The 12,764-nt window shown below is 41.2% G+C and overlaps 2 protein-coding genes across 4 annotated transcripts in view; both read right to left on the bottom strand.

Moving 5' to 3' along the window:
* Positions 1-12,764, bottom strand: part of DENND2B (DENN domain containing 2B) — a 118,219-nt gene that overhangs the window by 53,786 nt on the left and 51,669 nt on the right. For 2 of the 3 annotated variants that reach the window (XM_052696128.1, XM_052696129.1), the window contains 2 exons: positions 6,429-7,640; positions 3,217-3,353 (listed from right to left, as the gene is read on the bottom strand). In XM_052696128.1, the coding sequence (XP_052552088.1) occupies positions 3,217-3,353; positions 6,429-7,640 (1,349 nt within the window). The remainder of the gene's footprint in view (positions 1-3,216; positions 3,354-6,428; positions 7,641-12,764) is intronic. The other variant, XM_052696130.1, reaches the window with a different exon arrangement.
* The window catches only part of RPL27A (ribosomal protein L27a), a 113,299-nt gene that overhangs the window by 58,073 nt on the left and 42,462 nt on the right, over positions 1-12,764 (bottom strand). The window lies entirely within an intron of this gene.

The following is a 12,764-nucleotide window of genomic DNA, read 5'->3' as shown; positions in this document are numbered from 1 at the left end:
AAACTTTCTGACTGGCTTCTCAACAAACAAATACAAACACAGGTGGGTCTGAATCCAAGCTGTCTCTGAGCATTTATGTGCTGGGAAGAAGACTTCATTCTCATCAAGAACATGTGATGACTGTCTTACTCTCCTCCACAGAGCACTGATAAACTGTGGTGTGGAGACAGGGAGGTGAGAAGAGGTGGAGGAGATTTCAAGACAAGTTTTCAAGCTGGCCTCTGTCATAATGAACCCCATCGAACCCCAGACACAAAGGCATGAGATCTTTCAGAATCTGAATACTACAGCCAAATCTCTATAGACTTTGGATTCCCAGGGACTCTGCTGCCAGGGTAACACCAACACTTCTTCAGGGCAGGAGCAGACATTTATGCTCCTCGTCTTAAGACACTGACGAAGAAAAATGAACTGAAAGACTGATTTAGAGGAATTTTCCACCTGTTCCACTCTGTCCCTCACTCTAAGGAATTACAAACACTGTAACAGTTCTTGCCCTGCCACAGCAGATTTCTTTATTTAATTTCAAAATTGTGAAAGCAACTTCTCTTACGAAAACAAATGATAATTTACATGGTTTTATTAGATATTCTTAGGACAAAGATGCTGCTGTTCCCTTAACATTGCTTTCACTTTACTCTCACCTTTCCTGGTGACAATAACAGGTGTTTTCTTCTCTATGTCAGGTGAAAAATACCATGGAGGCAGCGCAGATGAAGTAACAGTATTTAAATATCTCAACTGTATTTAGGGGAACAGACTAGAATACTGAAACCATATGGCACATATGACAGGAAATACTGTTGTCCACAAACATAGCAGAAGCAACCGTCTCAGACATCTCTTAATACTATGATAGTTTCTTAAATTTGCACAGAACCAAGTATGGTTTCCCTGACTGGATTCGTAAAGCCACATCAATTTTGGTCTGATTAAAGACTCACTCGAAACCACAAGAAGCAAAACAATGTTAAGTTTACTATGACTGCCACATTCCTGTGAACGCTAGTACAGAAGATGAATGAAGTCCACATGGCTCTTTGCACAAGGAATACAGCTCTGTTTAATATTAGGAATACGTGCCCCTTTATAGAGGTGATTTTTGGTTATAACAGAATGGATCATTATGTTTCAGTCCAGTATCTGTCCTGAAATGAATGTGCAGATATTTCATTATTACAATGTACATTAATATTACAAAGTTGAACGAAGACTTTTTCATGATGTCACTGGACATCAAAGAATAATCACTTCAGCTTTAAAGTACCTAAAGATTTATTTTTTTTTTCACAAAAAAGGCAGTTCTCTAAATAATGTAAATTAGCCACAACAGTTCATCAGTGTTCTCATTCAGTAAAGAAGGAAACAATGATGCTGTTTGAGCTACCTATAAGCATTTAGGGAAGGTAAGATACCCATAGAATTATAGAATCCCAGGATGGCCTGGATTGAAAAGGACTGCAATGATCATCTAGTTTCAACCCCCCCGCCATGTGCAGGATCACCAAGCAGAGGTTGCCCAGAGCCACATCCAGTCTTGGCCTTGAATGCCTTCAGGGATGAGGCATCAACCTCATTCAACCAGTTATAGACCAAAAAAAAAAACAAAAAAAAAAAGCCAACCAAACTCCAAAACTTCTTGGGCAACACTTTGCAAAGAAAATCTAACACAGCAGTGACAGAATTATTTCTAGCTTTGAAGCAGATGTAAATTTATACAATAAGCTCACTCGTACAGGCACCTGGTTTGCATGATATAAAAATGGTACCTTGAGATCGAGGTCTAGCACTACTGGTATAAATTATGCAGATGTGATACAGAAAACTGTGATAGTTTCTATAAGGCTGGAGATCAAACTACTTTGGCTTGTCTTTAATCAAGCTTGACAGCTTATAAGAATTATATTGACCTGGTACTCCCCCCGCACTGCCTGTACTTAATGAAGTGATTTGGAATAAGACTGTTAAAGATCAGTATAAAATAGTGAAGTTCTGTGTATATCCACAGATGAGAAATTTTGCATTCTTTTCCCACTGCCAAAGTACCCAAATTATAATCTGCAAGAGCAAGCTTATAGTTCCCATGAGCTGGAAGAGACCACTGTGATTTTATTTTACTGAACTCAAGATTTCTTCTCATTTGAAGAAAGATGCTTACCAGAACAAAGTCCTGTTTTCACTTAGGCTGACAAAGCAAAGACAGAATTTATTCAGTAGGTCAAAGCCCCAAGCAAAAATCTGTGGTCACTGTCCCTTGCTGTATCAACTGTCATGACCAAAAAGAGTTTCGTTCTATCATATCTGATTGCCTTTCAAACATTTTATGCAGTATTAGATTGTCTCTGGGCCTCCTTTTCACTAGACTAAACAAGCCCAGCTTCCTCAGCCTGTCTTCAGGGGACATGTGTTCTAGGGCCCCAGCTATCTTGGTACCCCTCCAGTTTTCAGTAAATAAGATCCACTGTTCAAAGGAAAATTAAGTATCCTTTGTATCCACTGCAGTAGCACAACACTGAAAGAGTTAAAAATAGTGCAGATATTCATCATTTGTGTGGAAAATCTGTGCTCTGAAGGGCTGCCCAATTTTCAGTAATTATAACAACTTTTTTGATGTTAAAAGAATGTATGCACAGACCATACATTTCCTTCTAAGACCAAAAGAAACATGTTTTTCTGGTGAAGCTTAATCAAAACAGTGTTTTCATTGTGCATTCCTGATGGCTCTGTAGCTGAAGGAAATTAATTTTTCTTTAACCAGCAACTGGGACTGAAGGGAGACCAGGAATTGTGCTGTATACAACAATTTTGGGGTAGTCCTCCCATAAGTCCTGAAAGGCTTAGGCTGACTACACAAGGCCTCTGAGGTTAATCTTGCTATTAGGTAGCTCTGTAAACTGTATCTATTTACATTTTTATACCTCTCAATGCTTCATGACAAGGCTGTAGTAAAGAGAATGTGAATGCTTGCATCTTGAAAAGCATGGAACAAAACTAACAAGCCTACTTCCAGTACCGCTCAACGAAGTTTGAGAGGACCAAGACCTCCTGCATGCTGAGAGAGAATTATGCTTGCTCTGATACATTGGAGTTATTTACCCTTCATTTAATCTCTCTTTACTCACTGCACTGAATGTTCTTGCACAAGGCACATGTTCAACAATGCATGCTCTGAACTCAACAACGCGTGTGAATCCATGTACTGCAACAGCTTCTTACCTACAATGTCTTCATAGGCATTTTCTTCTAAAGTGCTCTTAGATCCAAACTTATGCTGGCTCTCGGTCCCATTTTCAGTGGGGGAGGAAGGGTACAATGACTGTAGACTTGATGCATCCTCAAACTCAAACGATTTTCTAAAGTTCAAAACAAGAAGTAATTAGTAACTAGAATGCAAAATGACTCAAACTGTTATCTGAGAGGTTAAGAAATGCATATAAACTGACTAAAAAATAAATTGCACGTCATGCTTCAAGAGGACTTGTAGAGGACCCTCAAGTCCTGTACTGACAGCAGTCTTCAGTATAACAAACTATGACACTTTTATGAGATTGGAAATATTGTTATCCCCATTATACAGAGAAGGAGAAAATATGGAGAAAGTATGTGAACATTTTGAAAGGTTACAGAGTAAGTCAGCTACACAGCTCTCAGATTATACGTTTTTTTGCCATTGCCAGAAGTCCAAGAAAAATGCAGCTCTCTCTCCTCAAGAAAAAGACATTTCTCTGGGAAGCTATTCTCTACTGGTTGCCCTAGGAGATGTAAACCTTAGTTTGAAAACACTTGCAGGTCTTGAAACTTCAGATATCTCTCCATGTAAAGGACAGTGTGAAAATGCCAAAGTCACAGTCAAATGTTAAAAAAAGTCACCTAATTCTCTTGCACAGCCCATGTGAAGCACTGGCAGCAAAGCACAAAGTATGGAGGAAATAAATGCTATCTGGGGTGGATGAGTAACCCTTGCTGATGCTTGGGTTCTGAAGATTTGGGCTTTCTGGCAAAAAAAAAAAAAAAACAAAAGAAAAGAAAAAAAAAAAGCAAGGAGCAGCTGGCCCAGATGGGTTCCTGGAGGAAGAGAGTCCTGGCCCCTCTTGCTCAGGTTTACTTCCTACACCATGGGTGAGAAGTCTGGCCTGGACTTAGGATAATAATGCACACTGCAGGAAGCTGGTGTTAAGACCTCCCTATTCCCTGGTTTGCACAATTCATGTTCTCTAAGACAATATCCACACTGAAGTTGGGAGGTACATGGTTTGCACTACCAGCTCTACCAGAGCTAGTGTTTATCTGATTGATTGATTTAGTGCTAAAGATGAAATGGACTGAAAAATGGGCTCACTAAAGAGTGTTGCTGTAAGGCTTGCGTAGGCTGTGCTGATTCCCATACTTTACTGTTAATCAACACAGATTAATATTAAATCATCCCACCACTCCTCTCCCACTCATCAGTATCAGACCTCCAGCCTCCAGGGAACATTTATTTCACGTGGATATTAAATGTGGAAGCTACCTGGGCACCAGGTCCTCAGAACACGAAGTGGTTCTTTGCTATCAGGCTAATGAGACAGACTTCCTCCATTTCATTGTGAAGTTCAATCAATAACCAGAAAAGCTGCTCTCAACCAAATTATTGAAAGAATATATATTCATAGTCCCCTCTCATGACATTCCAGCTTGAGAAAACCACGCATATGTTCCAAGTAAATGAATACCTACTCTGTAAAATGTCAAACCGATTTACAAGAATCAACAGATACACATGATAGCACCACGAATTCTAAAGCCTACACTTCTCTAATCACAACTTAAATTGATAAACTTTGCTTCTGCTTTGAGTTCCTGCCTATCAGCAATATTCAGGACCAAGAGTCCATTGCTGAACCATGTTGCCCCATTTTCTAATAAAATTAGAGGAATCTCAGCCTGCAGAGCAGCAGGCACAAGCACAAACTGCACTTCTCCCTGAATAAAGCTTTCAAAATTTCAGCTCAAAAATGAACTGCAACAAAATACTGTGGTTCTTAGATGACCTGTATGGCCCCAAATTCAGTGTGAGCAAGTAATCAAAGATTGACTTTGTCTACTTAGTCACAAGGTGATCCTGTGGCAAGAATAACCTCTCATGATCCATTCCTTCCTCCACTCACCACGCAGACTTTATACATGCTGTTTTATGACTTGTCCCATAGCTTTCCAATAAAGACCATTATTTATACCTGAACATTGAAAAAGCATTGTTTGTCTTCTGTACTTTACATACGCTATGCTGCAAAATGAGGTAAGCTTTATTTCATATTCTCATTAAAACCTCAGTTTGCTCTAACTGAGATTATTGCCAGGACTCCAAGATAAGCACTGCTAATCAAAGCTTGGCTTCCCACATTTTACCCCTTCTCTTTCTCGGAGACACACACACACACTCACACACAAAAAAAAAAAACCCAAAACCACCAGCAGAATTGTCTGATCCACTTCAGAAACAGGTGTTTCTTTAAAGAAAAGAATCTGATCTTCTTTTCCTGCCCTGGAACACTTCAGGTCAGGTTGTGCTGACATCAACTTGTAATTAATTAAGACACCATCAAGCTCCAAATACAGAATTCTTAGTGTTCCTCTGAAATGTTGTCTAGTAGCTACTTACAAAGTTCATCACTAGATTTCAGCTGTACATTGTACACATTCACAGACAGCTGAACACGTTCAAAATGCAGTAGTTTAAATGTTTACCAATGATTCCTATAGTTTTCTAAACAGAGAGCAGAATGAGTTTCACCATTTCCAAAAAGCCAATGGGAATCATGTAATTAAAACAAGTCAAACTCCACAGGCTACTGTGGAAACATTGCCACATACTCTGCTCATTATTAACTCAAGAATAATCTGTGCTAAAATATAGTTTTCTCAACATTAATCCTCTGCAGCTGCTGATAGTAACTTAGGAGAATATTTCTAAACACTGAATTAAACAACCTCACCACTATCGTATAAAACTGACACAACTGTTGTGGTAGCAAGCTTTGGAAACACAAATCTGCTGCAGACATGTTTTGCAGTAAACAGACAGACAGAACTATAACAGATGAGTTATGGTCCTGCTACAAGGGGATAATGAAATTATGCTCCATTAAAAATCTCGTGTAAGGGCATTTGTGCCAAAATGACCTAAAGTCTTTTCCAGGGATTTGAGGAACGCAGGTTGGAGAACTCCAAAACTGTGGCTATGCAGGAGTATTTCACCCATGCATCCCATCCATGCAGTCCAGCAGAAAGAAAAAAAAACAAAACACACAATTCCTAGCATTTCTCAGGTCAAAAGCACTCTATGGGGGGGAGAATCTGACCTATCGTTACTAAAAGTAAATAAACAAATAAATAAACCACAGCTACTAATTTGAAGATCAAGCAGGAGACATTTCCTCGAGTTTTACCTATTCTGGGATTTTCTGTGAAAGCGTGACTCTTTCTTCTGCCGTCTGGTCACAGGGGGTGCAGGGGTGGACGGGAGGGGAGGAGGAGCAGCAGGCGTAGGAGATGGAGGTAGGCCATTGCTTGGTTTGCTCTTGTGGGTTTTGTCTGCTTCGTACTCAAAGGTGCGTTTGGGCTTGGGGACAGGATTCACCACGGCGTTTGCTGAGCTTTCAAGGAGCAGTTTAGGGTCGGCGGAGTTTGCTATAACTCCCTGCTTTGCCTTACTGCTTATCTCAGCCTCAGTAGGTGTTTCTGGTTCACTCCCCAAAATAACACTCCCTCCTTTGCTGTTACTTAGGTTTTCACTCAGTCCCTCCACTGCACTCAGAGACTTTTTCCTCCCTTTATCAACACTGTAACAACTGCTTGGTAACTGGGGGAGGCCCCTGCCAGGCTGCTCTTTTAGCGCTTGCTCGATCTTCTGTATTCTGTTGAGCACAGCAGAGGACTCTTTCCTCATGTGGCCCTTGAGAAAAGCGGCAGAAGGAAGGTCACTCCTGCCTGGTCTCTTTTCCACCCGATGGCAGGAATCCCTGTCCAGCAGTTCCTCCTCCTCTGTTTCTGGGTAAGAGCACTCAGAAAACGTTCGGCTCATTCTTCTGAACCCTTTAAAATCAAACGTCTTGTCGCTGCAAGGAGAGGTCAGCACGCTAGGGCAGCTCTCACTGCCCGACCTCTCCGCAGCGTCCCTCTTGTCCACGCACACGTTCATCCTGGGAGACGGCTCCCGACGGCACTCCCATTCTGTGATCTTCTGCCTGATGTCCAGCACCTGGGAGCGGACGCTCGTCCTGCTGAGGGATAGGCTCCTCAGGTTCACAGCAGTGCCTAGGGACAGAGTGCTCCGGGCCAGAGGGTGGCTCCCTATTGCATCCCCATCCTGAGCCTCCTTCGGGCTCTCCTTTTGGTCCTCCGCCTTGAACACAGACAGCCTTTTATCCAAAGCTCCCACGCTGATGGCTTTGAGAGGGCGGCTGGGAGAGTCAGTGTCTGATGGGCTGGTGGAGGTGCTGTGCAGCACGGATGCGCGGCTGCTCCAGTCCTTGAGGCGCAGCCGGGAGCCCGAGGCCTTGGTGAGACGCGTGGCCTGGCAAGAGTCCTCGCTGTCACTGAGCGGGTAGGCTGGGCTTCTTGGCGGGGACAAAAGAGGCGGTGGAGAGACTGACTGACACCTAGAAGCAGAAAGAAATAAAACATCAAGTCCTTAGGGAAACTACAGCTATGTGCCAAGCTTCTTCTGGCTGCAGGCAAAGCAGGGGCTGTTCACGCACCACAAAACTACCCCAAAGGCACGAGATACCGATCAGCCACAGAGTCTGGAAAGAGAGAAACAGCACTTAGCTGAAGTCAGTGACAAGCTGAGCATTCAGCACGTTCAAAGCCAGTTTTATCACCTCTATTTGACCCCAACTTCTTCAAGTTTCCTGAGTTTAAATACAACAAAAATATTCTCATAGCAAACCATTGCCTTGAAAGCATCTACCAACTCCAGCAGGACAGATTCCTGGCCTCCCAGATAAAGGATTCCCTCAGCAAGAAAAGGAGATCATCAGGGAGAAGATTCCCACTGCAATAACTGTTAAGGCTGACCAACAAGCAGACGAGTTTACTCACTGGCTGCTTGGGTAAACCAGTTTCAAAAGCTGTCAGTTTCTAATTCATAATATCTGAAGCAAAGGATCCTTGTGGTCAGCAACAGCATTTTTGCCACAGCATTTCAAATCCCCAATGTATACAGTAAATTAAATAAGACTGGAAAAAAGAAGATATGTTTTGTCTTTGGTCTGATGTTGTTGCAAATGGATTAAGTCCTCCTTATCAAAGAGAACAGAAGTAACTCTATCAAAAGAGTATTACAGACTGAAAAACACAGACTAATCCTCCCACATTCCACACTGAAGAATATTAACTGTACAGAAAGGTCTCAGTGTTACCTTGGAAAAAACCCTCAGAAAAAGTATTTGCAATGATTTGCAAAATTAGCCATTGTTACTTGGATGTTGTACATTGCTACAAAGACTTTAAAAACAAAAAAGACAAAAGGAAATTAAACAACCCATTAATCACCAGTGATGAGCCAGCAACAAAAAGCAATAAAAAGCCAAAACCATGTCAAAAAAGGGGGATTTTTACTGCTCTGCCACAGTGCCTGCTTACAACCACAGCAGAAATAATCATGGCTCCTTTGACATTTTGCCCTAGGAACCTCTCTGTTTCAAAAAACAAAGAAAAAAAGGAAGGACCTCTGTGCACTGACTTGCATACACAGCCAAATTTGCATTCTACAAAGATCACGAACATCAAGTTAAGTTTTTGTTGTTTGGGGGTTTTTTGTGCATTTGCTTTATATAAAATATCTTGCACACATAAAATTCAAGCGGAAGATTTTTTATTTTTTTATTTTTTTTTTTTTTGACCAAAAGAAGTCACAGGAGCAAATATCAGCTGCAGCAAAGGAGAAAAAGGCACAGAAGATCCCTGCTGCTAGGTGCTTTTCTTCCAGTAGCCAGTAGAAACCCACAGACATGGGTGCCAACCACTATGCATGAATCTAATGGTCCGGAGCACCGATGGAATTCCTGAGAAACATACTTTGAGATATTTTCTTCTCCTTGAACAACATAGCCCCAAACCAAATCATGAGGCTTCATCCCAGTTTCTTATAGATGGTAATACTTTGCAACCAAAGTTCAGAAGTATCAGAGAAAAAGGGAAGTTCTAATCAGAAAAAGACAACTATGAAATTGTCACAAAAAGCACTTTTCTCTTTTTCAGAGTCCTGGGAAATCAAGCCTTTTTTGCACAGAAGTTACACTTTTTGGTGCCTTCTCTTCCTCCCTCATTTCAAAAAAATAAACATACATTCTTACGGAAAAGACAGATCTCACGCCAAAGACGACGACAAATGCTTCACTAACAATTACTTAAAGCTCAGTGAAAACTTTTCTTCATGTTAGGTCAGAAAGGATGCATATCAGAACACATTCTTTTCATTTTGGGTTCCAGAAGTTCAATTTCCTGTCATTCTATGCAGCTTCAGACAGGTGTCTTAAGATATCTCAAACGATCAAAAGCAGGTGACAGTGGATGCGGTTTTGGCTGGTTGTCACAGCAGAGTTTGCAGAGAATTACCTAGAATTACCTTGGCCTACTGCAACTTAAATCAGCCTCGTCAGACCTGGACGGCTGCCATGACTCTTCATTTTTCCCTGCTGTCTTGTTTAGATCTCTTCAGTTTAACACCACGATTATCAAACGTGTATTACTCTTAGCACTCCTCTAGCTTAGACTCAAGTTCACATTCTCCTTACATCTGTATGTCACATACACCTGCCCTAGAGCTGCATTGACATCTGCTTCAACAATACAAAGATTTTGAAGTGGAAATGTATTTCACACATTAAAAGCATGGCTTCCATTGCATCCTTTGAAGTCACATTAACTAAATCTACTTTTAGATTCTGCTAAGGGACTGGACAGACCCTGCAAAGAGGCTATGCAGAATTCTTCAGCACATATTAACACTTCTTCCCTTTGTGGCATGGGAAAATTGACATCCAAATTAATTAGGCTCCTCGAGATTTAAAAAACTCAAATGATAATGTGTTTTGACAACAGGAATAAAATAGAAGCCATAGGGGGCAAATTAGTAAGAAGATAGCAGAAGCAAAGAACATACAGACAATTTTCTCTCTGACTCTTGGTCACTATAAGAAACATACTATATGTATTTCTGTCACTTTTCCTTATCTGGGAAGCTGTGACCATCTCCAGTCACCTTTATGATGCAGACAGACATTTTCCTATCATTATTAATATTATTTTTTACTTACGCTGCGGTTGATAGATGCCAATCAGACCAGGAGCTCAATCTGTGGGTACCACAGAAATCATTTCTGCAATAGCTCTGCTGCAAACAGCATAAAATCTGGCAGAAAAAAATCCTGTACCTAAGAACATACAAATTCACCAAGGAAATCTACAAAGGCTATTCTAAGATGCAGTTTATTAACCATTCCAGGCTAACTCCACATAAATGCAACACACTTATCCCTGTGTATGAAAACAGCCTTGTGAAGGAGGTACCTTACTTCAGCTCCATTTTATCATAAGGGGTATGGAGCATAGCTTCTATTTATTGGATCCATGCTTCCCATTCTAGGCTCCTGTCTTATATGTGACTCACCAAGCAAATTTCTTTGCGTGATGAACAGACCATCGACGTCTTATGTTTATCTAATTGTTCATAAATTCTAAGTTGTCTTGTTTGTGATGAGGTGTTACAATTTGTTGTTTTGATTGTTATGGCTTCGTTTCTCTGCTATGCAACTGTATTTAAAAGGCAATGAAGAAAAATCAGGAATAATGTTTACAAATGCCTTATGCAGAATATCTGGACCCCCCAAAATAGCAAGCAGTGAACACAAGGTCCCTGAAAGCATCCCGCCATTCATGTGTGGACCAGACTCCTGGTCTCTGTTTGATGTTGCTCATCCAACAGCTTTTAATCAAATACCACTGCTGTTTTCATTCAGAATATTTATGTTTCTGATAGAAATAGGAAAACCATCTCTCTCTCATCTTCCCAGTTGTTTTCACTGCTGGGAAGAGGTTTGTTGATTCATCAGGAGATGTGCAAGGGGGAAAAGTAAGGTTTGCATGACTTGCAAAAGTTGCAGTTGCACAACGTTTCTACTTATAAAATACAAGTCACTCTTCTAAATTCTAGGCTTCTAATGAAGCGGCAGCACTTCATGCTTGATCTTGAACCCCTGAAGGCAGTTAAACTCCCACTCACTTCCTCTGCACAAGTTTGGGACCGCAGAGCAAAAAGCCCATTTAAGATATGTGTGTTGTCAAGTACTTTGGGTACGATAGTTAACAGATTGTTTCACATCGTGTTATTCTGTAAACTTCAGTCATTCAGGTAGAAGAAAAAGAAATAAACCAACAAGAAAGAAAAGCAAAACCTCGTCTCTTTGGCCTCAGGCACGCTTTCGCTGAAGGACAGTGGCAAATAACAGAATCAAGAAAATAATTCCAAAAGCCAAACAACAGATAATAAAATGTTCCTTCCTTCAAGTAACCTACTTCTCTTAGAACAGTATTCTCTCAAGGGCAAAATAATTCCACAGTCTTTTAAATGGGTATTACTGAACAGAAACAAATAACTTTTAATCATTTGTAGACAGTCTGTTAAGCAAAATGCTTTTATTGAAGTTTTCTGCATACAGAATGATGTTATATGGCATCTTACAAACATGTCATTACATACACTGTCAAAATATTGTGGATAAACAGCAAAACAAATAAATGCAGATTTCTTAACAAGTTTGCTTGAGCAGAATCTTCCTCCAAGCAGTGCTATTTGAGTCTAACCTCATTTCACAGAATGCACAGGAATGCATTGCTCCAATTCCCCAAGCGATGCATGTAATCCTCCAGCATGCATCCTGAGATGAGCAGCTCTCCAACTGCTGGTGGGTCAGTAGGCACAGTGAATTGCCATCTCAACAGCAAACACCGGTCAACACAGCCCACTGTGACACGTAAACTGGTCATGCACAAGCCCTGAGCTACCTTCACAGTGGGACTCACCTCTGCACAGCAAAGGGAGCAGATGGAATCCCTTCCATCCCTTCCAAGCATGCTTTGCTGCTGTGAATTGTTCCACAGAATCACACGATCATGGAATGGCCAGGGTTGGAAGGGACCTCAAGGATCTCCAACCCCCCTGCCACAGGCAGGGCCACCAACCTCCCCATTTCATACCAGACCAGGCTGCCCAGGGCCCCATCCAACCTGGCCTTGAACACCTCCAGGGACGGGGCATCCACAACCTCTGTGGGCAGCTGTTCCAGCACCTCACCACTCTCTCTGTAAAGAATTTCCCCCTGACATCCAACCTAAATCTTCCCTCCCTCAACTTAAAACCATTTCCCCTTGTCCTGCTGTTATCTACCCTTTCAAAGAGTTGATAAGAGTTCCGTAGCATAGCACTTGGAGCTCTAAATATATATGAACTTAAAGTTCCAACTCAATCTCTTCAGTTTCTTTTTTCCTCACTCAAACATGGAAAAAAAGTTGCTCTACAGGAACTGTGGTTCTCAAATAGAGATATATCTTCCAGTGTGTGTCTGGAAGATCATTTCCTCTAATAAGGGCTAGTATCATGTGCTGTCTACTTTTCCTAGTAGGATGGACTACAGTGGAACTCTATCTTATTCACATCAAGAGAATCATTTGCTGTGCTACTTTGAGGTAATTTGCACCCTAACCATCACAAAACAGAAAAT

This window comes from Tympanuchus pallidicinctus, unplaced genomic scaffold (genome assembly GCF_026119805.1).
Source record: "Tympanuchus pallidicinctus isolate F22 unplaced genomic scaffold, pur_lepc_1.0 scaffold3, whole genome shotgun sequence".
Lineage (NCBI taxonomy): Eukaryota > Metazoa > Chordata > Aves > Galliformes > Phasianidae > Tympanuchus > Tympanuchus pallidicinctus.
Note: the sequence above shows the minus strand (reverse complement) of the source record. Positions and strands in the feature narration are given on the sequence as shown.